The 23,967-nt window shown below is 35.2% G+C and overlaps 1 protein-coding gene and 1 long non-coding RNA gene across 7 annotated transcripts in view; both read left to right on the top strand.

The window, feature by feature from the left end:
* MYO9A (myosin IXA) overlaps nucleotides 1-23,967 on the top strand; it is a 283,325-nt gene that overhangs the window by 138,291 nt on the left and 121,067 nt on the right. For all 6 annotated transcript variants that reach the window (XM_049611861.1, XM_049611862.1, XM_049611863.1 and 3 more), the window contains 3 exons: nucleotides 12,608-12,683; nucleotides 21,060-21,203; nucleotides 22,809-22,848. In XM_049611861.1, the coding sequence (XP_049467818.1) occupies nucleotides 12,608-12,683; nucleotides 21,060-21,203; nucleotides 22,809-22,848 (260 nt within the window). The remainder of the gene's footprint in view (nucleotides 1-12,607; nucleotides 12,684-21,059; nucleotides 21,204-22,808; nucleotides 22,849-23,967) is intronic.
* Nucleotides 525-8,157, top strand: LOC125908941 (uncharacterized). Its single transcript, XR_007453496.1, has 2 exons — nucleotides 525-3,084; nucleotides 3,463-8,157. It is a non-coding gene; the product is annotated as an uncharacterized LOC125908941 (long non-coding RNA).

Raw genomic sequence — 23,967 nt, 5'->3', positions numbered from 1 at the left:
TTTGTGAGAGAGAGAGAGAGAGAGAGAGAGAGAGAGAGAGACATAGTGACATAGCACGAGGGGGTGGGAGGGGAAGAGAGGGTGGGAGACACAGAGCAGGGTCCAGGCTCTGAGCCGTCAGCACAGAGCCCAACACGGGGCTCGAACCCATGAACCACGAGATCATGACTTAAGCCGAAGTTGGATGCTTAACTGACTGAGCCACCCAGGAGCCCCAGTGAATAATTCTTTTAATGTACTATTGAATTAGATTTGCTAGTATCTTGTTGAGAAATTTTACATCCAGATTCATCATGGATATTGGTCTGTAATTCTCCTTTTTAGTGAGACTTTTTTGTGTGTGTGTGTGGTTTTCGAGCCAAGGTAATGCTGGCTTCATAGAATGAGTTTAGAAGCTTCCCTTCCATTTCTATTTTTGGAACAGTTTGAAAAGAATAGGTATTAAACTCTTCTTTAAATGTCTGTTAGAATTCCCCTGGGAAGCCATCTACACACACACACACACACACACACACACACACACACACACCCGGACACTTATTTGTTGGGAAACTTAAAGAAAAAAAAATTCTTTTTAACATTTATTTATTTTTGAGAGACAGAGACAGAGTATGAGTGGGGGAGGGCAGAGAGAGAGGGAGACACAGAATCTGAAGCAGTCTTCAGGCCCTGAGCTGTCAGCACAGAGCCTGATGTGGGGTTGAACCCATGAACCATGACATCATGACTTGAGCTGAAGTCAGATGCTTAACCGACCTAGCCACCCAGATGTGTCTATTGGGAAATTCTTGATTACTGATTCACTTTTTTTGCTGGTTATGGTCCAGCATTTTCTGTTTCTTCCTGTTTGAGTTTTAGTAATGTGTGCCTGTCTAGAAATTTGTCCATTTTGTCCAGATTGTCTAATTTGTTGGCATACAATATTCATAGTATTCTCTAATAATGGTTTGTATTTCTGTGGCATTGGTTGTGATCGCTCCTCTTTCATTCGTGATTTTATCTATTTGGGTTAGAGCTCTCTCTTTTTGAGAAGTCTGGCTAAGGGTTTATTGGTTTTCTTTATTCCTTAAAAAAAAACCTGCTTTTAGTTTCATTGGTATGTTCTATACCGTATTTTTTGTTTCTATATCATTTATTTCTGCTCTAATCTTTATTATTCCCTTGTTCTGCTGGCTTTGGGCTTTATTTGCTGCTCCTTTTCTACCTCCTTTAGGTGTCTTACTTCTTGAGATAGGCCTGAATTGCAATATACTTTCCTCTTTGGACTGCCATTGCCATATCCCAAAGGGTTTGGACTGTCGTGTTTTCATTTACATTGGCTTCTATGTATTTTTTTTTTTAATTTCTTCTTTAATATCCTGGTTAACCCGTGCATTCTTTAGTAAGATGTTATTTAACCTCCATGTATTTGAAGGCTTTCCAAATTTTTTCTTGTGGTTAATTTCAAGTTTCATAGTGTTGTATTCTGAAAATATGCATAGTATGATCTTGATCTTTTTGTACCTGTTGAAGGCTGATTTGTCACCCAATATGTGATCTATTCTGGGGAATGTTCCATGTGTACTCAAGAAGAATGTGGATTTTGCTGCTTTAGGATGAAATGTTCTGAATATATCTGTTAAGTCCATTTTGGTACAGTGTGTCATTCAAAGCCATTGTTTCCTTGTTTATTTTCTGCTTAGATGATCTGTCCATTGCTATAATTGAGGTATTAATGTCTCCTACTATTATGGTATTATTATCAATAAGTTTGTGCCTGTGATTAATTGATTTTTATATTTGGGTGCTTCCACATTGGCATAAATATTTATAATTGTTAGTTTTTTTTTTTAAGTTTATTTATTTATTTTGAGAGAAACAGACCACAAGTAGAGGAAGCCAGAGAGAGATGGGGGCAGGGGATCTGAAGCAGGCTCTGTGTTGATAACAGAGAGCCTGATGCAGTGCTCACACTCATGAATCATGAGATTATGACCTGAGCCAAAGTCGGATACTTAACCGACTGAGCCATCCAGGCACCCCAATTGTTAGATCTCCTTGATGGATAGACCCCTTAATTATGATATAATGCCCTTCTTAGTCTCTTATTATAGTCTTTGTTTTAAAATCTAGTTTATTTGATATAAATATGGCTTCTCCAGCTTTCTTTTGAGGTCCATTATTATGGTAGATGGTTCTCCATCCCCTCACTTTCAATCTGCATGTGTCCTTAGGTGTAATATGAGTCTCTTATAGTAAGTATATGGATGGATCTTGTTTTTTAAATCTGTTCTGCTACCCTGTGTGTTTTGATTGGAGCATTTAGTCCATTTACATTCAGAGTGATTATTGAAAGATACGAATTTAGTGCCATTGTGTTAACCTATAGAATTGGTGTTATTGTTCTTTGGTCCATTATAGTCTTTGCTGTTTCCTTTTTTTTCTCCACTCAGAGAGCCCCCCCTTAGAATTTCTTGCAGGGCTTTTTTTTTTGTGGTCACAAACTCCTTTAGTTTTTATTTGTCTGGAAAAACCTTTTTCTCTCCTATTCTGAATGTCAGCCTTGCTGGATAAAGGATTCTTGGCTGCTTGTTTTTCCTATTCAGCACATTGAATATTTCCCTTCTAGCCTGTGTAGTTTCAATGGACAGGTCTGCTACTAACCTTATGTGTCTACCCTTGTAGATTAAGGACTATTTATTCTTAGCTACTTTCAGAATTCTGTGTTTATCCTTGTATTTTGCAAGTTTCACCATGATATGTCATGGTGTTGACTTGTTTTTATTGATTTTGAAGGGAGTTCTCTGTGCCTCTTGGACTTGGATGCATGTTACCTTCTCTAGATAAGAGTTTTCAGCTATAATTTGTTCAAATCCATCTACTGCCCTTTTTTATCACTCCTCTTCTTCTGGGACCCCTATGATACAGATATTGTTTTGTTTTATAGAATCAGTACTCTAAATCTCTCCTCATGATCTAGTAACATCCTTTTCTTCTTTTTTTCAGTTTCTTTATTTCCCATAATTTTATCTTCTATTTCACCTATTCTATTCTCTGCTTTTTCAGTCCTCACTATCACTGTATCTAGTTTGTTTTGCATCTCAGGTATAGCATTTTTATTTTATTTTTTTATTTTTATTTTTTTTTATTTTAATTTCATTTTTTATTTTTTTAAATTTACATGCAAATTAGCATATAGTGCAACAATGATTTCAGGAGTAGATTCCTTAGTGCCCCTTACCCATTTAGCCCATCCCCCCTCCCACAACCCCTCCAGTAACCCTCAGTTTGTTCTCCACATTTATGAGTTTCTTCTGTTTTGTCCCCCTCCCTGTTTTTATATTATTTTTGTTTCCCTTCCCTTATGTTCATTTTTTCTGTCTCTTAAATTCCTCATATGAGTGAATTCATATGATTTTTGTCTTTCTCTGACTAATTTCACTTAGCATAATACCCTCCAGTTCCATCCATGTAGTTGCAAAGGTATAGCATTTTTAAATTCATCCTGACTAGTTCCTAGATCTTGGATCTCTGCAGAGATCTCTGCTTTGATCTCTGGTGTCTTCTCTGTGTTTTTCAAGGACAGCTAGTAGTCTTATAACTGTTGTTCTAAATTCCATTTTAAATATATTGTTTTTATCTGTTTTGAGCATGTCCTTGGCTGTGATTTCTTCCTGAACTTTCTTTTGGGAAGAATTCCTCCATCTTGTCATTTTGGCTAAGTTTCTGTCTGTTGCATGTTTTAAAAGCTTGTTATGTTTCCTGCACTTGAGAGTACTACTATATTAAAAAGGGGTCATACGTTGTTCAGGGCCTGAGGGACACCTGGGTGGCTCAGTTGGTTAAGCATCTGACTTCAACTCAGGTTACGATCTCATGGTTTGTGGGTTCGAGCCCTGTATTGGGCTCTGTGCTGACAGCTCAGAGCCTGGAGCCTGCTTCGGATTCCGTGTCTCCCTCTCTTTCTGCCCCTCTCCTGCTTACACTCCGTCTCTCTCAAAAAATAAATAAACATTAAAAAAATAATTAACATTGTTCAGGGCCTCACACTCCAGGAAGTGTTTCTGGTGTATACTGTGTCCACTCTGCTGTTGTGTTTTGTCTGCTTTTTCCCACTGGTCAGTCATTTGCAGAGCTCCTCCTTGCTTGCAGTGGTGGAGTGTTTGGACCTTTAACTACATACACTTTGATTTGTTTGTTGAAGTAATCCTGGAATAAATCTAGAATCAGTGGTAGGCCTGATTCTAGAAAAAGAGAAAAAAGAACAGGAACAGAAAAAAAACCAAACAATCAAAAAACTATCTTGCTGATTCCAAGGAAAAACAAAGTGGGGAAAAAAAGAGAGAGAGAGGGAAAAAGGCAGAAGCAAAGGGAAAAGAAGAAAAAATAAAGGAATAAAAAAGCCTGATTAAAAAAAAGATGATGAAAGGAAATGACAAAAATAAATCAGAAACTATGAGCCTGATTCCAGAAGTAAAGAAGACTGGTAAAAAGGAAAGAAAGACAAAAGCATTATTTATGTCTTAGTGCCTGGGGGTGGAGGTAGCTGTGCTTGTTTGGAGGAGAGGCCATCTGTGTTGTCTCAGTGTGAGTCTTGCCCCAGTAAATAAGCATTTGCAGGCACAGAGGGGCAGGGTTTGGTGTCAGCAGGTCTTGCCCACTGGGCGCTCTGTGTTGGTCTCTGAAGTCCCTCCTATTGGTGTTGGGGAAAAATGGTGCCACCCCAACCCCTCGTCCTCCAACTGGGGATCTCAACCCCTGTTGTTCAGGCAGCCCTCAAGGATTAGTGAGGGAAGCTCACCCTGCGCCAAAACTCTCTTGCATTTTTTTCTTTGGTGCACGGCTGGGATTCAAAACCCAAAGTTTTAAAGGACCTGGCACTTGGCACGCAGCTGGGATTCAAAACCCAAAGTCTTAAAAGCCTGGCCTGGCACAGAGCCTCTCCTTTCCTCTGGAGTAGAGCCCCTTCACCCTGATCATGAAAGGCCTTTGGCTGGCACTTGCAGGGTCTTTTGTACTTAGGGAGGCAATAAACCTTCTTCAGAAGTACTCCAGGAAGGGAACTTTCTCTCCCAGTGCGCCCTGGAGATTGCTACACCACACTAAGGACTCTCGGGGCCAGGTCCCTCTTCCCCAGGAGCGTGCACCATGGCTCTGCTTTGCAGAAAGTCATATACTTCCAAAACCTCAGGGTTTTAGCCCCAAAAGATCCAACCACTTCACATCTGCCAAGCTGTCTCCCTTCAACTTTGGAGATCCTTCTATGTCTCTACAGATCAATTTCCTGGGTGTTCCAAGTAATCTGACCTCAACATAGCTGTGTTTGAGGGATGAGCAATACCTGGGGTTCCCCTACTTCTCTGCCATCTTAACTCCTCCCCAGTTCCATTCCAGTCTTGAGATGACCATAGCCTTGGCCAACAGGTTGAATACAACCTTATGAGAAACCCTATCGGAACCTCCAAGCTAAGCAGCTTTTGAAACCTGTCTCTCTAGAAAGTCTGTGATTATGATAACTGTTAAAGTGCTAGGTTTTGAAGTGCTTTAATATGCAATGGGTAATAATACACCAAATCATGAAATATATAGGGATAACTTTAATGAAATACATGTTAGACCTGTATACAACCAAGGGGAATTGAAAAATAAATAAATGGAGATACATGTTTTTCTTTTTCTTCTTCATTTTCTTTTTCTTTCTTTCTTTCTTTTTTTTTTTTTTGAGATACATGTGTTTCTATTGTTGAGATGTCAGTTCTTCCCCAGTTGGATCAATAGTTTGAATGCAATTCTGATGAATATCACAGCAGATTTTTTGTAGAAATTCATGAGCTTATAACTAAGATTTATATAGAAATATAGAATACCTAGGATGACAAAACAATTTTGAAAAAGAGCAGTTAAGCTGGAGAACTTATACAATACGATTTCAAGACTAAAATAATGATGACATTGTTCTCTTATTCTTAAGATCAAGATATCACTAGAACCAAATAAAAATCCAGGAAAAGATGTACACATAGAAGTCAATTGATTTTCTGCAAAGATGTTGAGATAATCCAGTGGGGTTGACTATAGTCTTTTGAATAAATCACATTGGAACAACTGGGTATCTGTATGTAACAAGAAGACTTTTACCTTATATTATACATAAGATTGAACTCAAAGTGGGTCATACAGCTTTTCATAAAGAGGAGAACTATTAAATTTGTAGAAGAAAACCTGAGGAAAGTCTTTGCAGTCAGGCAAAATCTTTTGCCAGGCAAAAGTTTCTTAGATCGGACATAAGAGCATAAACTGTTAAAAAAAAAAAAAAAAAAAGATGGAGTTCACCAAATTGAAAATTTCTACTTTGAAATAGATCTTAAGAAAGCTAAAAGCATACCACACCCTGGGAAACAATATTTGTGTAATAATTTATGATACTAATAACTGATAATGGATTTGAAAACAATATTTTCAAAACCCCTGTAGTTAATAGGATCAACAGTTCAGTTAAAAATAGCCTAAAGATTTGAACATGTGCTTTAAAAAAAGAAGATCTATGAATGATCCTTAGGCTAATTAAAATTATCAGTTTCATTCATCATTAGGGAAATGCAAGTTATAATCACAATGAGGTCATATTAACACCCTGTGACATGGCTAAACTTTAAGAAGTTGACAGTACTAACTGATGCTGAAGATGTGGAGCAACTGGGGGTACTTATTTACTGCAGTGTAAAATAGTATAATTGTTTTGGGAAACAGTTTTGAATAAAGGTGCGCATGTACTTCCCATATGTTCCATTAATACCGATCCCTGGTATTTACCTGAGAGAAATGAAAATATGTGTTCATGGAAATATTTTTATAGATCAATTATTAAAATAGTATGCTGAGTTAAACCTTACACAAAAGAGAACATACTGTGTTACATTCCATTTATGTCAAATTCTAGAATATGCAAACCAGTCTATATGCATAGCAGATAAGTGGTTTCCTTGATCCAGGAAAGGGGTTGTAGGGGTTGTCTAAGAAAGGGTATGAGGGAACTTTTGGGCAATGATGCAGATATTCTCTGTCTTCTTTTGGTGGTGGTTTTATCTAATCTTACACAACCATATACTTAAAAATGCATGGATTCTATATGTAAATTTTACCACAATAAAAATCACATATCATGAAGCCTGACAAAAGTCACAAATGTATAGAAAAGACTATTTTGCATGGAATTAAGAATATAAAAAATAAAAAAGTGTATGATCAGAATTCCTGTTTGAAAATGAATAGAAACATGCAGGAAGTGCTAGAGTGTTACTTTGTTGAAGCTTGCAGGGAAGTCAGGAAGCTATCTTTTTCTTGAATTGGTAGAATATAGATATTTATCAAAGTTGGTAAATCAGTATGGGTAAATAAACATGAATGTGTGCTTTATAGGCAACTACAATAGTAAAAAAATAGAAACAAGTTTATCTTTTACAGTAGCTTAAGAAACCTTTAACAAATGAAACCAAAAAAGAGAAAAAAATGAGTTTGAGTGAGATAAATGAAAAATATGAAATAAAATACAAGAAACAAGTACTGATACTTATAATTACTAAAAACAGATTAACCTCATCACTTAAATTCCCAAAATGAATTTTTCAAGAAGTTCAATTAAAGATTCTTAAAATGATGAACATAGAAGGGTGGACAAAGATAGACCATGCAAAGATGAACAATTGTAATAAAGTTAGATAGTAATCTGAAGCTCTACACTGATAGAACTTACAAAATGGTTTAGTTGAGAAAGACAAAACCTGACCTCACTGGCAAGTTTTGAGATCTGATAAAGAAATATTAAATAAGTGTATAAATCTAAATAAATATTTACTTTATAAAACTTAGTAGTAAAGCTTAATTTCTTGATTCATGGGAAGAAAACAAGGTGAAAATAAGTACAGGGTAACAACATCTGAGATGGGAAGGGGATAGCTAGAATCGGACCTTTCAGAAATTCTTATACTCTTTTTAGGGGAACCTGGTGGCTCAGTTTGGTTGAGTGTCAGACTTCAGCTCAGGTTATGACCTCAATGTTTGTGAGCTGGAGCCCCACATGTGGCTTCCTGCTAGCAGCCTGTCAGTGCACAGCCTACTTTGAAGTCTCTGTCCCCTTCTTTCTGCCCCTCCCCCACTTGCATTTTCTCAAAAGTAAGTTAAGTATATTAAAAAAAGTTTCTGTACTCTTTAGAAAAAGGGAAGAGAGAATTTAGTTTAGAATTCGTGGATATGTTAAAAATTCAAGGATAATCAAAGAAGAGAGTATAACTTCCAAAACAAAAGAAATCAGAATATAAAGAAAATAATTCAGTAGAAGTCTGGATAAAAACATATAATAATTAGGGCGTAGAAGGCATAAAATAAGTTAATAAAAATAGAAATAACAGTAATATTATGTTGGGCCAAACTAAATAGTTAAAAAACAGATTATGCAGTTAAGAAAAAGAAAACACGGGGCGTCTGGGTTCGACTTTGGCTCAGGTTGTGATCTCACAGTTCATGAGTTCAAGCATTATATCTGCTGTCAGCATAGAGCCTGCTTCAGATCCTGTCTCTTTCTCTCTCTGTCTCTCTCTCAAAAATAAACATTTAAAAAGAAAAAAAAAGTAATTATAAGATGTTTATACAAGAAAAACCTAAAACATGAACACGAAAAGATTCAAAATGAAATACTAGAATAAAGTTGTATCAGAAAATTTGTTCTTGCTTTCTTGTATATTTTCCCACCACCTTTAGGCAACTCATGTTAAGATTTGTTACTATAGTTTTGCCTTTCCTAAAAATTTACAGAAATGGAATAATTCAGTTTGTATTGTTTTGCGTTCTGATTCTCTTATGCAATATAATGGTAAACATTCATCTATGTTGTTTCATATTTAAGTAATTTGTTGCAGAGTTATATAGGTATAAACAATTGTATATCATTCGTTTCTTGATGGATATTAGGGTTATAATACTGTTTTGAGCTGTTGTGAGAAGCCCTGCTATAAACATTCAAGTCATTTTGTGTACTGCATATGTTCATTCCTCAGGTAAAACTTACGGGTTGTTACTGTGTCATAAAGTAGACATGTTTAATGTCATTAGGAACTATCAATCTTTCAGCACTTTAAAGATACTTCATTCTGAGGGTGCCTAGGTGGCCTAGTCGGTTAAGTGTCTGACTTTGGCTCAGGTCATGATCTCACAGTTCGTGGGTTTGAGCCCCATGTTGGACTCTGCTAACAGCTCAGAGCCTGGAGCCTGCTTTGGATTCTGTCTGTGTCTCTCTTTGCCCCTCCCCTGTTCACACACACACATACTGTCTCTCTCTCTCTTTCAAAAAATAAACATTAAAAGTATATACTTCATTTTCTCCTTGTTATGTATTATTTGTGATGATCAATTCAGATGTCATCCTGTTGTCATTCTTTCATGCCTAATGGACCTTTTTTCCTCTGGCTGCTTGACATTTTCTCTTTGTTTTCTGGTTTTCAGTAATTGTGATTTCCTAGATATGATTTATTTTTATATTTATCCTGTTGGGGATTTGCTGTAGCTTTTGGACCTGTGCTTCAATTGTTTTTTATCAAATTTAGGAAATTTTTGGCTAATATTTAAAATTTTTTTTTCTGCTGCAATTTATTTTCTTTCTGGATGTCAGTTACATGTTTTTAGCATATTTGATATTCTCTCAGATTCCTCATACTCTGTTCATTTTTCTTTTATCTTCTTTCATTCTTCAGGTTGGATAATTTTTATTTATCAATTTCAAGTTCATTGTGCTGTTTAAAGTCTTCTCTTAAACCCATAAAATGAATTTTTAATTTTAGTTTTTAGTTCCAGAATATCCATTTAGTTCCTTTTTACGGTTCCCTATTGTTCCTTGAGATTTGCTGTCTGTTAACTCATAAGACAATCTTCAATGTGAAGTTATTGAATATTATGATAGCTATTATAGTGTTTTGTGTTTTTTTTTTTTTTTTTTTGTACCAATCTTGACAAGTAGGCAATGGTGGGACCTGAAGCTGTTGTGATGGGATCAGGAGAGAGGTGCACAGGCCTTCATTTTCTGAGTGATCAGTTGCCAGTGTTCAGTGTATTATCCCTTTTAATGTTAAACTATTTAATAATTGATGTTGAAAAATCATCATACAGAGGGAAATAAGAAAGTGAGTTAATATGCATAAAAGAACGACCCTCAAAGATATGCCCTATTGTGTTTACAGGGAAGATACTCCAAGAAAGAGAAAGAGATTTCCTGTGAGTACTTTATAGTTTAGAAGCATTTAATAACGTGAATCCAGTAAAGCAGCAGTACAAATTTGAGAGTATAAAATACCAGAATGATACTGAAAATAGGTATTGAACTACTAAAGCACACAGAGGCATAAAGCTAAATCTGTATGAGTTCAAAAAATAGGGGAAATAGCTGAAAATTGAATTACTGATATTGAAGAAAGTTCTGGGATTATTATGTTTCAATACACAAAAGAAAATAATAAATATGGAGGATAGAAAGGGAGAATTTGTCATAGGGATAATTGGTGCCTATAACTAAACAACTGATTAAATAAAACAAAAACAATGAATTCAAATATATAAGAAAATAAAGTCATTCAAAGTTCTAAGAATTTGTTGATCTCAGGATATATTTCCAGTAATAGTTTATTGGAAATTCTCCTGGGGATTTACTTAGGAGTAGAATTGCTGGGTCATATGGTAATCTTATGTTTATTTTTTTGATGAACTGCTCGAGTGTTTTCCAAGGTGTCTATATCATTTCACATTTCAACAGTGTATAAAGGTTCCAATTTTTTCGTGTCCTTGGGAGCACTTATTATCTGTCTTTTTGATTATAGCCATCCTGGTGGTTGTGACGTGGTATCTCATTGTAGTTTTGATTTTCATTTCTCTGATTACTAATGATGTTGAGCATCATTTTGTGTACTTATTAGCCATTTGCATGTCTTCTTTGGAAAAATATTTATTCATATACTTTGTTCATTTTTAAATTGGGTTGTCTTTTTATTGTTCAGTTGTAAGAGTTCTTTTTATTTTCTGGATTCAAGTTCCTTATCAGATATTTGATTTACAGACATTTTCTACCATTCTGTGGGTTGTCTTCCTACTTTCTTGATACGGTGTCTTTTGAAGCATAATAGTTTTACATTTTGATGATGTCTTTTTATCCATTTTTTTTCTTTTGTTGCTTATGCTTTTGGTGACATATCTAAGTAATTTTATTGTCTACTTCAGTGTTAGAAAAATTTACTTCTGTATTTTCTTTCAAGAGTTTTATAATTTCAGGACTTATATTTTGATTTTTGGTCCCAACTTCATTCTTTTGCATAAGGATATCTAGTTTTCCCAGCACCATTATTGAAAAGATTATTCTTTTCCCATTGAATATCTTGACACCGTTGTCAAAATTCAATAGATCTTAAATGTAAAGGTCTGATTTGTATTCTCAGTTCCTTTCCATTGATTTATTTGTCTTTGTTTATGTCAGTACCATAATGTCTCAGTTACTCTGTCTTTGTAGTAAGTTTTGAATTCAGGAAGTGTGAGTCCTCCAATCATGTTCTTCTTTTTCAGCATTGTTCAGGTGGTCTGGGTCTTTTGCATTTCCATATTAATTTTAGGGTCAGTTTATTCATTTCTGCAAAAAAAAATGCCTCTGGAATTTTAATAGAGATTGCATCAGTCTGCAGGTAAATTTAGGGAACATTGCCTTCTTAACAGTATTAAATTTTCCAACCAATAAGTTTGAAAGGCATTCCATTTATTTAGGTTTTCTTTTAATGTTTTGTAGTTTTCAGTGTAGACACTTTATTCTTTTTAAAATTTATTGTTTAATATTATTTTGGTCTTATTAATGGAATTGTATTCTTAATTTTATTTTCTGATTGTTTATTACCATTGTATAGAAATAAAATTGACTTTTAAGTATTGATCTTATATTTTATAATTGTTCTGAACTCTTATTAGTCCTAATAATTTTTTGTGAGTTACTTAGGATTTTCTACATTTAAGATTGTTATCTTGAATAGATACTTTTATTTCCTTTCCATTGTATTTTACCTATATTAAATGTGTGTTGAAAATTCGTGGCCTTATGTGTATAGAGCTTCAGTGTTTATCATATGATTTAAAGTAAATTATAACTTAAAAAATATCGGTAAAGGAAGTAATTTATTGTTTTTGTTTCTCAGTGTCTATACATAAGATTAATTGATCTCTAAAATCTATGGTCCATGTCAGCAATATAATTATTGCTGAAAAATGATGCAAAGGAATAATTAGGAATTTTTTGAATATTAAAATAAATGAGCATATACATTTCTAGACCTTCAGCCCAGTTACCCTTGATTTTCTGATAATGTTTAAATGAGAGAACAATTAAAAAGATTTATTATTTAATTCCCTAATTGGGTTCATTGTTGATTAAGTCAGATTTGTAAGTAACAGTCATGTGCCTTGGTTCACATTCTTATTTTGATATTTCTGACATGTTTAGCAAATATTTACTATCGAAGTACATTAATTTCATTTGCCCTTAGAAAAATTGTTTTATGTGTAGTTTCTTTTAGCATTGATTTGAAAATATCTGCTTTTTATATGTTAGGTATAACCCGGAAAAATCCCAGAACACCTCTTTCTGATCTCCAGGGCATGAATACTCTAAATGAAAAAAATCAACAGTAAGTATGTTTGGTTTGTGTTTTCAAAGAGGTATAGAAGAAATAGTTAGAATTCTTATTAATACTTATGTGGCTTTAAAAATATGAAGCAAGGTGTAGTTTGTTTTTCTTTCTTGAAGCTTTTATAAATGGTATAATAAGGTTTGAAACTGGACTAAATATGTGTAACTAGTCATAGTACTCTTTGCAACAGCAGTAGCTATAAGAGGTTAAGACTGAGAGGATTTGAAATGGTGTATAGTAAGTATGATATACATGTTTAATGGGAAGCTCCTATTCCGTCTTTATACATTAATGTAGACTTTGCTATAAGAGAATATGCAAACACTCATATAATTAGGAAGCACACAAACAAAATGAACCTACCACCCAAGTTCAGAACTAGAAGATTATTAATATTGCTACAGCTACTTTTATATTATCTGATCATTCCCTTCCTCCCACCCCTCAGATAACTGCTATGTAGAATTTTATGTTTACCATTACTGTACTCTTAAAAAAAGTTTTACAGGGGCATCTTGGTGGCTCAGTTGGTTGAGTGTCTGACTCTTGATTTCAGCGCAGGTCATGGTCTCACAGTTGTGAGATGGAGCCCTGCATTCGGCTCCATGCTGGGCATGGAGCCTGCTTAAAATTCTCTCCCCACTACTCCTCCCCCTCTCATACACGTTTGCACTCTCTCTCAAAAAAGTTTTATCATAAATGTATGTTTTTTCTAAGCCATAAATTGTCTTTGCTTGTTTTTAAGTTATACAGAAATATTAGTATATAGTATGCTGTCTTCTATGATTTTTTCCCTTCAGCAATATTCATCTAAGATTCATCCATCTTGTTGCATACAGTTTATTCTTTTTAGTTGCTGTATAATATTGTATGCTATTTGGGGGGGGGTAGGGAGTTACTGTTTAATGGATGCAACGTTTCAGTTTGGCTAAAAATTCTGAAGATGGATAGTGGTGATGGTTGTAGAGCAATGTGAATGTACTCATGCCAATATACTCATATACAATGTACACTGAAAATATTAAAATGGAGAGAGAACAGATTGGTGGTTGCCCATGGCCTGAGTAGGGGGTGGGTGAAATGGGTGAAGGTGGTCAAAAGGTACAAACTCCCAATTACAAAATAAATAAGTTCTGGGAAGTAACAGATAGTATGTATAGTTGCCATAGTTAATAATACTGTATTGTGTATTTAGAAGTTACTAAGAGAGTAGATCTCAAAAGTTCTCATCACAGAAAAAAATTTGTAACTGCGTATGGTGACAGATATTAACCATAGTTATTGTGGTGATCATTTGGCAGTATATATAAGTACTCAGTCAGTATGTTGTAATATAATGTGATGTGTCAATTATTTCTCAATAAAAAAGTAATAGTTAAAATGTTAAGTTTTGTGTTATGTATTTTTTATCAGTAAAAGAAAATATTTTATCACATTAAAAAAATTATTGTGACACTAATATACCATAATTGATTTGTCTCTCAGTGGATATATGAGTGATTCTTTTACTATTAGAAATGGTGCTACTTTAGGGGTGCCCGGGTGGCTCAATTGGTTGGGCGTCCGACCTTGGCTCAGGTCATGATCTCATGGTTTGTGGGTTTGAGCCCCGCATCTGGCTCTGTGCTGACCACTCAGAACCTGGAGCCTGCTTTGGATTCTGTGTTTCCTTCTCTCTTTGCCCTTCCCATGCTCATGCTGTATTGCTCTCTGTGTCAATAATAAATGTTAAAAAAAAAAAATTAAAGAAATGGTGCTACTTTATTATTAAAAATTTTTTAATTAAAAAAAATTTTTTTTAAATGTTTATTCACTTTTTGAGAGACTGAGACAGAGTGCGAGCAGGGCAGGGGCAGAGAGAGGGGGAGACACAGAATCCAAAGCAGGCTCCAGCCTCTGAGCTGTCAGCACAGAGCCTGACGCGGGGCTCAAATTCACAAACCGTGAGATCATGACCTGAGCCTAAGTCAGATGCTTAACTGACTGAGCCACTCAGGCACCCCATATAATTTTTAATTTTTTAATGTTTATTTTGAGAGAGAGAGCAGGTGTGTACACATGTGTGTTGGGGGGATGGTGGGAAGAGAAAGGGGAGAGAGAGAGAAGCCAAGCAGGCTCCGTGCTGTCAGCACGAAGCCCAATGTGGGCTTGGTCTCATGAACCGTGAAATCATGACCTAAGCCGAAATCAAGAATCAGATGCTTAACCAACTGAGCCATGTAGGCACCCTGACTAATGGTGTTATTTTAAACATGCTCATACCAGTCTTCTGGTTCACCTGTTATTACATTGCTAGGATATTTACTTATTAATGGAACTGTTAATTCAGTGGGATATGTGCATGATAGTTTTGTAAGATAATCCCCAGTTTTTCCCCCAAAGGAGTTGTACTAATGTACACTAAAAGTGGCAGCTAAAAGTTCCCTTTGCTTCGTTCCTTGCCAGCACAACTCAGCTGACTGTCTTCTTAACTTTTGATAATCTGGTGGTTATAAAATGCTATTTTAGGATTTGCTTTTCCCTGCTTATTAATGTTGTTGAACAATTTTTATATATTTTATGGCTATTCATGTATTTTGAAATATCATTTCTTTGTCCATATCTTTTTTAAAAAGTATTCTTTATAAATTTTATGTACTGGTGCCATTTCACTTATGTTTCAAATGTATTCCCCCAATTTGTAACTTATCTTTTTACTTTCACCATTTTTAGCAATCTATGCATGTCCATATATAGACTTTTGCAATTGTATCCCATATATACAATTATGTAATCAATGCCACAGTCAAGATACATACCTTTTTCATAATCACAAAAGAATTCACTAATGCTGCCTATTTGTATTTACCCCTCTCCTTCCCTGTCCTGTCCTCTAGCAACCTGTGGGCCTCTAGGGCCTGTGAATTAAATTATGAAAGACAGATTAACAGGAGAAAAAGTATATAATTTTTATTAATGTTTTACATGCATGAGTATTCACAGAAAAGAAGTGAAACTTAAAGAAGTGGTGTCATACTTGGGGGCTCATATACTCTTTTTTTAAAGGAAAGATGTTTTCGGCTTTAAAAGGGATTATAAAATGTGGGGTAGTGACTAGGGAATAGATGGGGGAACTAATGGAGGATGAGGGTTATTTTAGTAAGGTTTATTTAAGCAAACTCCTTTCAGTTCCTAGTCTCTTATTTCAGGTGATAAAAGCTGCTCTTCTCTTCCTTATAGGGGAGAGGGGGACACTTTTCACAAAGGGAAATTTATGCCCTACTTTTAGGAAGTTCAGGGGACGGGAGAGAACTGACTCTTCCTGTGTCTGTTGATTCTTATTTCCCTTATGTAGTGTAATTTGGGGTGACATGTCCTAATCCCCTTCATAACTTTGAGATTAGCTCTTTAACGTTAAACGTGGTGCTTAATTCATTAGGTTATTAAATGTATCAGTAGTTCATTTCTTTTTATTTCTTGAGTAATCTGTTTTTTAGTTGGGTTGTCTTATTATCAGGTTGTAAGAGTTATTTATATATTCTAGATCTAGGTCCCTTATCAGATACATGATTTCAAATGTGTTATTGGAAGTGTGAAGGTTTTAATTTTGAAGAAGTCTAATTTATCTATTTTTATTTTTTGCTATACTTTTGTTGTATTTAAGAAATCATTAAGCCTAAGTCACAAAGGTTTACTCTCTGTTTTCTTTTAAGAATTTTATAGTTTTAGCTTTTAAATTTACATCTGTAATTGATTTTGAGTTGTTTTGTATATGCTAAGAGATAAAGATCCAATTTCCTTCTTTCCCATGTGGATATTCAGTCACCTCAGTACCATTGGTTGAAAATACTGTTATTTCCCTGTTGAATTGTCTTGATACCTTTGTCAAAACTCATTTGACCATAAATAGAATTGTTTATTTCTGGATTCTCAATTTTATTCTATTGATATGTATGTATTTCCTTATGCCAGTTCCATGTTGTCTTAATTACTATAGCTTTATAATCAGTTTACAAATCAGGAACTGTAATTCTTCCAGCTTTGTTTTTTTCAACATTGTTTTGGCTATTCTAGATTCTTTGCATTTCCGTATGAATTTTAGGATTATCTTGTCATTTCTGCAAAAAAAAAAAAAATCAGCTAGGATTTCGCTAGAGGTTATATTGAATCTATAGATTAATTTGAGGAATATTGTCATGGAATATCTTTTCACTTCTTTAGATCTTTAATTCTTTTAACAATATTTTTTAGTTTTTAGTGTACAAGCCTTACACTTCTTTTCTCAAATTTACTCCTAAGTATTATTTTTCATGCTTTTATAAATGAAAAATTTTTTGCTTTCATTGTCAATTGTTCATTGCTGTTATATAAAAATTTAATTGAATATTTTAACCTTGCTTAACTCATAAGTTCTCATAGTTTTTTAGTGGATTCCTTAGAATTCTCTATATGTAAGATCATGTCATATGTGAATAAATATAATTTTACTTCTTCCTTTTCAACTTGGATGTCTTTTATTTCTTTCTCTTACTTACTGCCCTGGCTAGAAACTTCAGTACAGTGTTGAATCAGTGTGGCAAGAGCTCACATCCTTGTCTTATTCCTGATATTAGTGAGAAATCTTCCAGTGTTTTTTTTTTTTTTAATCATGAAGCATGATGTTGACTGTAGGTTTTTTTTTTTTATAGATGCCCTTTCTCTGATTCTTTTTTTTTTAAAGCTTACTTATTTATTTAATTTTTAAAAGTCTTTTGATGTTAATTTATTTTTGAGAGAGAGAGAGGAAGATTGTGAGCAGGGGCAGGGCAGAGAGTGAGGGAGACACAGAATTTGAAGCGGGCTCCAGGTTCCGGGCTGTCAGCACAGAGCCCCATGTGGGGCTCGAACTCATAGACTGCAAGATCATGACCTGAGCCGAAGCCAGATGCCCAACTGACTGAGCCACCTAGGCGCCCCAAGTTTGTTTATTTATTTTGAGAGCGAGACAAAGTACACGAGTGGAGGAGGGGAAGAGAGAAAGGAAGAGAGAGAGAGAATCCCAAGCAGGCTTTGCCCCACCAGCACAGAGCCTGAAGTGGGGCTCAAACCCACGAACTGTGAGATCATGACCTGAGCCAAAATCAAGAGTTGGACGCTTAACCAACTGAGCCATCCAGGTGCACCTGATTCTTGAGCCTTTGTAATACAAGTGACATCTCTCCTCTGTACTTAAGTACCAGAATTTTGTATGATCTGTCTAGAAACTCTTTTGTTAAGTTTTGAGTCTACTTGATTGATCTATTTTGTTAATGATTTTTCATGTTGTTTTGCTTTATAAGTGATTTCTTCCACTTCCTCATCTCTAAATCTTCTCTTACTGGTTTAAAATCTTGAAGTCATCCTTAATTCCCTCTGTCTCAGACACTCCCCATTCAATCCATCAGCAAGTTACATTGGCTGTATCTTAAAATGATATCCTGAATCTCACCATTTCTTACTACTTCCACTGCTATTGCCCTGGCATAGATTATTATAATAGCTTCCTAAAGTAATGTCCCTGCTTTTGTCCTTGGCCCCTCAAGCAGTATTCAATATAGAAACCAGATCATTTTAATATAATATGTAAATATATGTAATATAAAATACATTTAAAAAAAAATTTTTTTTTAACGTTTATTTATTTTTGAGACAGAGAGAGACAGAGCATGAACGGGGGAGGGTCACAGAGAGAGGGAGACACAGAATCTGAAACAGGCTCCAGGCTCTGAGCTGTCAGCACAGAGCCCGGCGCGGGGCTCGAACCCACGGACCGTGAGATCATGACCTGAGCCGAAGTCGGACGCTTAACCGACCCAGCCACCTAGGCACCCCTAAAATACATTTTAATATAAAAAAGCTGATTCATGTTTTGCTGAAAATCCTTCTTTGTCTTTCTTTCTCATTCTCATTAAAACCCCAAAATTCTTACATTTCCTAGAGGGTATATGTGACATGGTTTTCTCCTTCCTAACTCTGACTTGATCTACCATTTTTCCCCTGTTTACTCCACTCCAGCCTTGCTGATTTATTTAATATATCTCAGACTCATCAACAAAATTCCTGCCTCCCAAACTGTGTGTTTGCTCTTCTCTCTGAGTAGAGTGCTCTTCTTTCAGATAATTGCTTGAATTGCTTTTTATCTCCCTTAGATCTCTGTTTAAATGAAATCTTCTCCATCATGCATCTCCTTGACTTCCCTATTAAAAAGCCTAGTGTCCTGGCATTCTTCTTCTATGTTTAAAATTTTTCCTTGGCACCTATTATCTGACATACAATGTGTTTTTTTATGTGTTTGTTTTCTTCCATTTGAAGTTAAGTAATATGAAGATGCTAGAAAAAATTGACACTATTTGGTGCGCAATAAATACTTTTGAATGAATAAGTATATTCTGCATTTTTATTGGTGTTACATCTTTAATTTTTAGGACATTTTTGTTACTTTGTTTTCTCAATTTTTTAATTTTTCACAGCATCTTATTTTATAGATGCAATATTTTCTCTCTTCTCTAAGAATATTACTGAGGGCTTAAAACTTTTTTTTTTTCCGCCTGCCTGATCTTTTTTTCCTTTAAGTTGTTTATGTCATGATAGTTTGTTTTGGTCTCTGTTTTATGCTCATGGCTTTACTCAGATGTCTGATGAACCTTGGTTGACTGTTAATATTCATTACTGAAACACTGAAAGACTAATTGCAATCTGATTAATTGGGTGTGTTGGCAATGTATAGAACATATTGGTATCTTTGGGTCTTTCTTCCTGGGATGGCCACATTGCACACAAAAGTTTATTCTGATTTTCTCCCTGAAGGATATAGTCTTAGCTGCTAGCATTCTGGAGCCAGTGGGGTAAGAGGGTTGAGAATCTATTTTCAGTATTACCTTTGACTTCTATATAGTATACTCATCCTCTGTTGTGCCTGGTGCTGCCTAGTCCATGGTTCATGGACTCCTCTTTCATCCTCTTGCTTAGGTAAGGGATGGCTATCAGGCTTCATGGAGTTCTAAATGCTTCTTTACATACACACATACACACACACACACACACACGTATATGTATACATATATATATATAATTTATTGTCAAATTGGTTTCCATATAACACCCCGTGCTCATCCCAGCAGGTGCCCTCCTCAATGCCCATCACCCAATTTCCCCTCTCCCCCACCCTCATCAACCCTCAGTTTGTTCTCAGTATTTAAGAGTCTCTTATGGTTTGCCTCCCTCCCTCTCTGTAATTTTTTTCTCCTTCCCCTCCCCCATGGTCTTCTGTTAAGTTTCTCAGGATCCACATATGAGTGAAAACATATGGTATCTGTCTTTCTCTTCCTGACTTATTTCACTTAGCATAATACCCTCCAGTTCCATCCACATTGCTACAAATGGCCAGATTTCATTCTTTCTCATTGCCAAGTAGTATTCCATTGTATATATAAACCACATCTTCTTTATCCATTCATCTAACTGCTTCTTAAACTGACTTTCAACTAGTGCTCTTGTTTTTAACACACCTTCCCCACCACTTCCACAGGTACTTGATGGAACTCCAGAAACTCTGGAGCCTTTGAGAGTTCTGTAAATACAGATGCTTCTCATTCTTCCTCGTAGCCAGTTTAAGATTGCTTTCTGTATTCCTCTGTTTTCCATATTTCAAAACTGTGTTACTCTTGTCTCTTAGTATATTTTCTTTATTCCTAAGTGTTTATTCCTTTAAAAGTTATTTTATTAATGTTTTTATGGGTTTCTGGAGGAATCAAAAAATGTGGTCAATTTGCTGCTTTACCTGGAAAGCCCTCTATTAACTCCTCATATTGTAATCACTGATAATTTTATCTGTTTTGTTCACTCCTCTATCTCCAGTGGCTAGAATATTGCTCAGCCTATAGAAGATACTTAGTAACTTTGGTGGATGTGTGTGTAGTGAGTGAATGTGTGAATAAGACCTCCCAGGAAGAAATTAAATATTCCATAGAATGGGACAGCCTATTAGGATTGTAAGTTCCTTCAATAATATTTGGAAGTTCTAAAATCTAACAAAGACAAAAACCATTATGTTACTATAATAACCTTTTATTATTTACTGATTGTAAATAGTTAATGGATTAGATTTAAAGATATTAGCTGTATGATGTGCTCATCTACATGCACATTTGTATGTGAATGTGCCAGAATCCATAGAAATTCTTTGTTCTGAATGAGGAAAAGATTAGATTGATTGGTAATCTCTGTGCTAAAACCATTTTTTGCTGGGTTAGCTCTTTTTGTAAATTTTAACTTCAGTGTTGAAAGTTTTAAAATTTACTTATTTAAGCAATGTGGGGAGTATTGTAGATGTCTCAGTTAACTAAAGCAAATTATACCGTATTTAACTTTTTACAGTGATACATTTGATATTGCCTGGAATGGCAGAACTGGGATTCGCCAGAGCAGACTGTCAAGTAGCACCTCCTTGCTTGATAAAGATGGGATATTTGCTAATTCAGCTAGCAGCAAACTCTTGGAAAGAGCGCATGGAATTCTCACGTTAGTATTGATCAGAAATGTGGATTGGTTTTTATGACTGGTTTAAAATTTCTGGCTAAAAAAAGAAGAGGGGTGATGGTGAATCATTATTTTCATGAGGAGAATTTTGAGTGAAACAAGTGAATCAAAAATAGTATTGAGAGCTGTGAATCTCCTGCATTAAGAAGCTTGGCGGTTTGTTTGTTTTCATCTCCCCAGGAGAATCATGGTTGGATGTACTTACGGAGATAATTCTTCATTAGTCTTTGACAGACCCTACATACAAATAGAGTAAAACTGTTCACACTTTTTATGATTCTCAGTCTTGAATTGCACTTGTCCTTTAATTTTGACAGTCCTAACAAATTGGGCAGTAAAATCCCCTATGAAATGGGGACTGAGACTATATATAGTGATATATAACCTTTATCCAGCCTGCCATTCTTCATTACCTAATTATAGGACTGCTTTGAGGGTATAGGTTTAACTATGCAAGGTGGACCAGTAAAAAGTTCTTAGCTACCTGTATCCATGTATTTCAGGCATTATTTCAAAACATATTTTTTGACCACTAGCTGGTATGACTGAATTGGATTCCTTAATCCCTAAGTCATCACTTAACACTGCTAATAGGCTCAATTTATTTAAGTTCCGCGATGCTTCAGAATTATAAATTAACTCATTTAATCCTCACAACAACCAAGAGGTTGGTGGTATTATGATCTTCATTTTACATTATTACATTCTACATTATCTTACATTATCACATTAGTGAAACCAAGACTTAGAGAAGTTAAAACTCCTACACTAGTAAATGCTAGAGTTTTAGATTCAAGCTTTGGTCTTTCTGACTCCCCAGCTTATGCTCATGAGCTCTGGGCATTATTCCTTTTATTTCTTTAGCCGTTAAAAAAAGTCTTGATGTGGGGGCGCCTGGGTGGCGCAGTCGGTTAAGCGTCCGGCTTCAGCCAGGTCACGATCTCGCGGTCCGTGAGTTCGAGCCCCGCGTCAGGCTCTGGGCTGATGGCTCGGAGCCTGGAGCCTGTTTCCGATTCTGTGTCTCCCTCTCTCTCTGCCCCTCCCCCGTTCATGCTCTGTCTCTCTCTGTCCCAAAAATAAATAAAAAACGTTGAAAAAAAAAAATTAAAAAAAAAAAAAGTCTTGATGTGAATATAATATTGGGTTATAAAGAAGAAAAAGAGCAGAAGAGAATTTTTAATTCAAAAGGGAAAGATAAGAATTTTTTGATACGTACATTTTAAAAATCTATGAAATTAGACATCTCTTTAAAGTCTTAAAATGACAGAAACAAAGTTTCTGTAGGTATAGGAAAGCAGAATTCTATTAATGTCCAAAAGGAAACAATTTTAGTTTTGAATGTACAACATTATGTTACTGATTATCAGGCTTGAATCTGTTTATACCTATATTGTAGAGCAGGTATCTCTTGTTCCTTTTCCCTGCTTATATTTCATTCCTAAAGGTGCCTGCTTAGTTGAACTAGACAGTGTTTTCATATAGAGGACCAGTATCTTGGAAATGGGTATATAATCTATTGTTTTACCAGAGACCTGGAAAGGATTCATCTGTACTGTCATTATTTCTAATATATGATCTGTCTTATAGGAGAAGCAAAAACTTCAAACCCAAGCCTGGACTTCCAAAGGTGAGTATTATGAAAAAGAATTTTTCTGTTTGTGCCGTATTCTGTAATATTTTTTTTTTATTCATGCAAACAATCTTTAATAATCCCAGATAAGCAGTACCTTATTGGTACCCAAAGTAGGGATTAATTTTGTATATTCAGTTAAATCTGTTTTAGAAATAACACTGGATGTTAGGAAATGGCCAGGCTTAATGGTTCAGGTAAATATTTGTGATATATCTCATATTTCAGTGTTTGAAAGGCTTTTGAATTACAAATGTTTTTTGTTGAGTAATTGCATCTTTACATTAGATCTTTTCATTTATCCTTAAGCCAGGCTAAGGTCAAATTTTGAATTTTACCTGATTTTAAATAGTTTCCAATTAGGGGCACCTGGGTGGCTCAGTTGGTTGAGTGTCCGACTTCAGCTCAGGTCATGATCTTGCGGTCCGTGAGTTCAAGCCCCGCATCGGGCTCTGTGCTGACAGCTCGGAGCCTGGAGCCTGTTTCGGATTCTGCGTCTCCCTCTCTCTCTGACCCTCCCCCGTTCATGCTCTGTCTCTCTCTGTCTCAAAAATAAATAAACGTTAAAAAAAAATTAAAAAAAAATAGTTTTAATTAGTGTTTGTCTAGCTTATCATCATTAGCATTAGTTAGCCAAGTTTTTCTATAAAGGCCCAGATAGGCTGCAGGTCTATGTTGTAACTACTTAGCTATGCTATGGTAGCACAAATGCAGCTATAGACAATATGGAACTGAATAAGTGTTACTATATTTCAATAAAACTTTATTTTTAGACACTGAAATTTGAATTTCATATAATTTTACACATGCCCTTAAGTATTATTTTAATGTTCTTTTAACCATATAAAATCAGTGAACAGGATTTGGCCCATGGCTGTAATTTGCCCACCCTGATCTACAAAGTTTATGCTGAGATGGCATTCCAAAAGTATTTACTTAATTTACTAAAGAAAGAAAAATCTTACTCTTTCTTCCTCTTGTACCCCCCTAAAGAAGTTCTGTCACTTGTAACCTTTTTGGTGAATTTCAAAATTTTAAAAGAACTGAGAAAGAGCTATTTATCCTCAGATTTTCTAGTTCAAAAAACAAAAAACAAAAAAAATGAAGTTATTATTT

Source organism: Panthera uncia (genome assembly GCF_023721935.1).
Source record: "Panthera uncia isolate 11264 chromosome B3 unlocalized genomic scaffold, Puncia_PCG_1.0 HiC_scaffold_1, whole genome shotgun sequence".
NCBI lineage: Eukaryota > Metazoa > Chordata > Mammalia > Carnivora > Felidae > Panthera > Panthera uncia.
The sequence above is the reverse complement of the archived record's forward strand: the minus strand, read 5'-3'. Positions and strand labels throughout refer to the sequence as shown.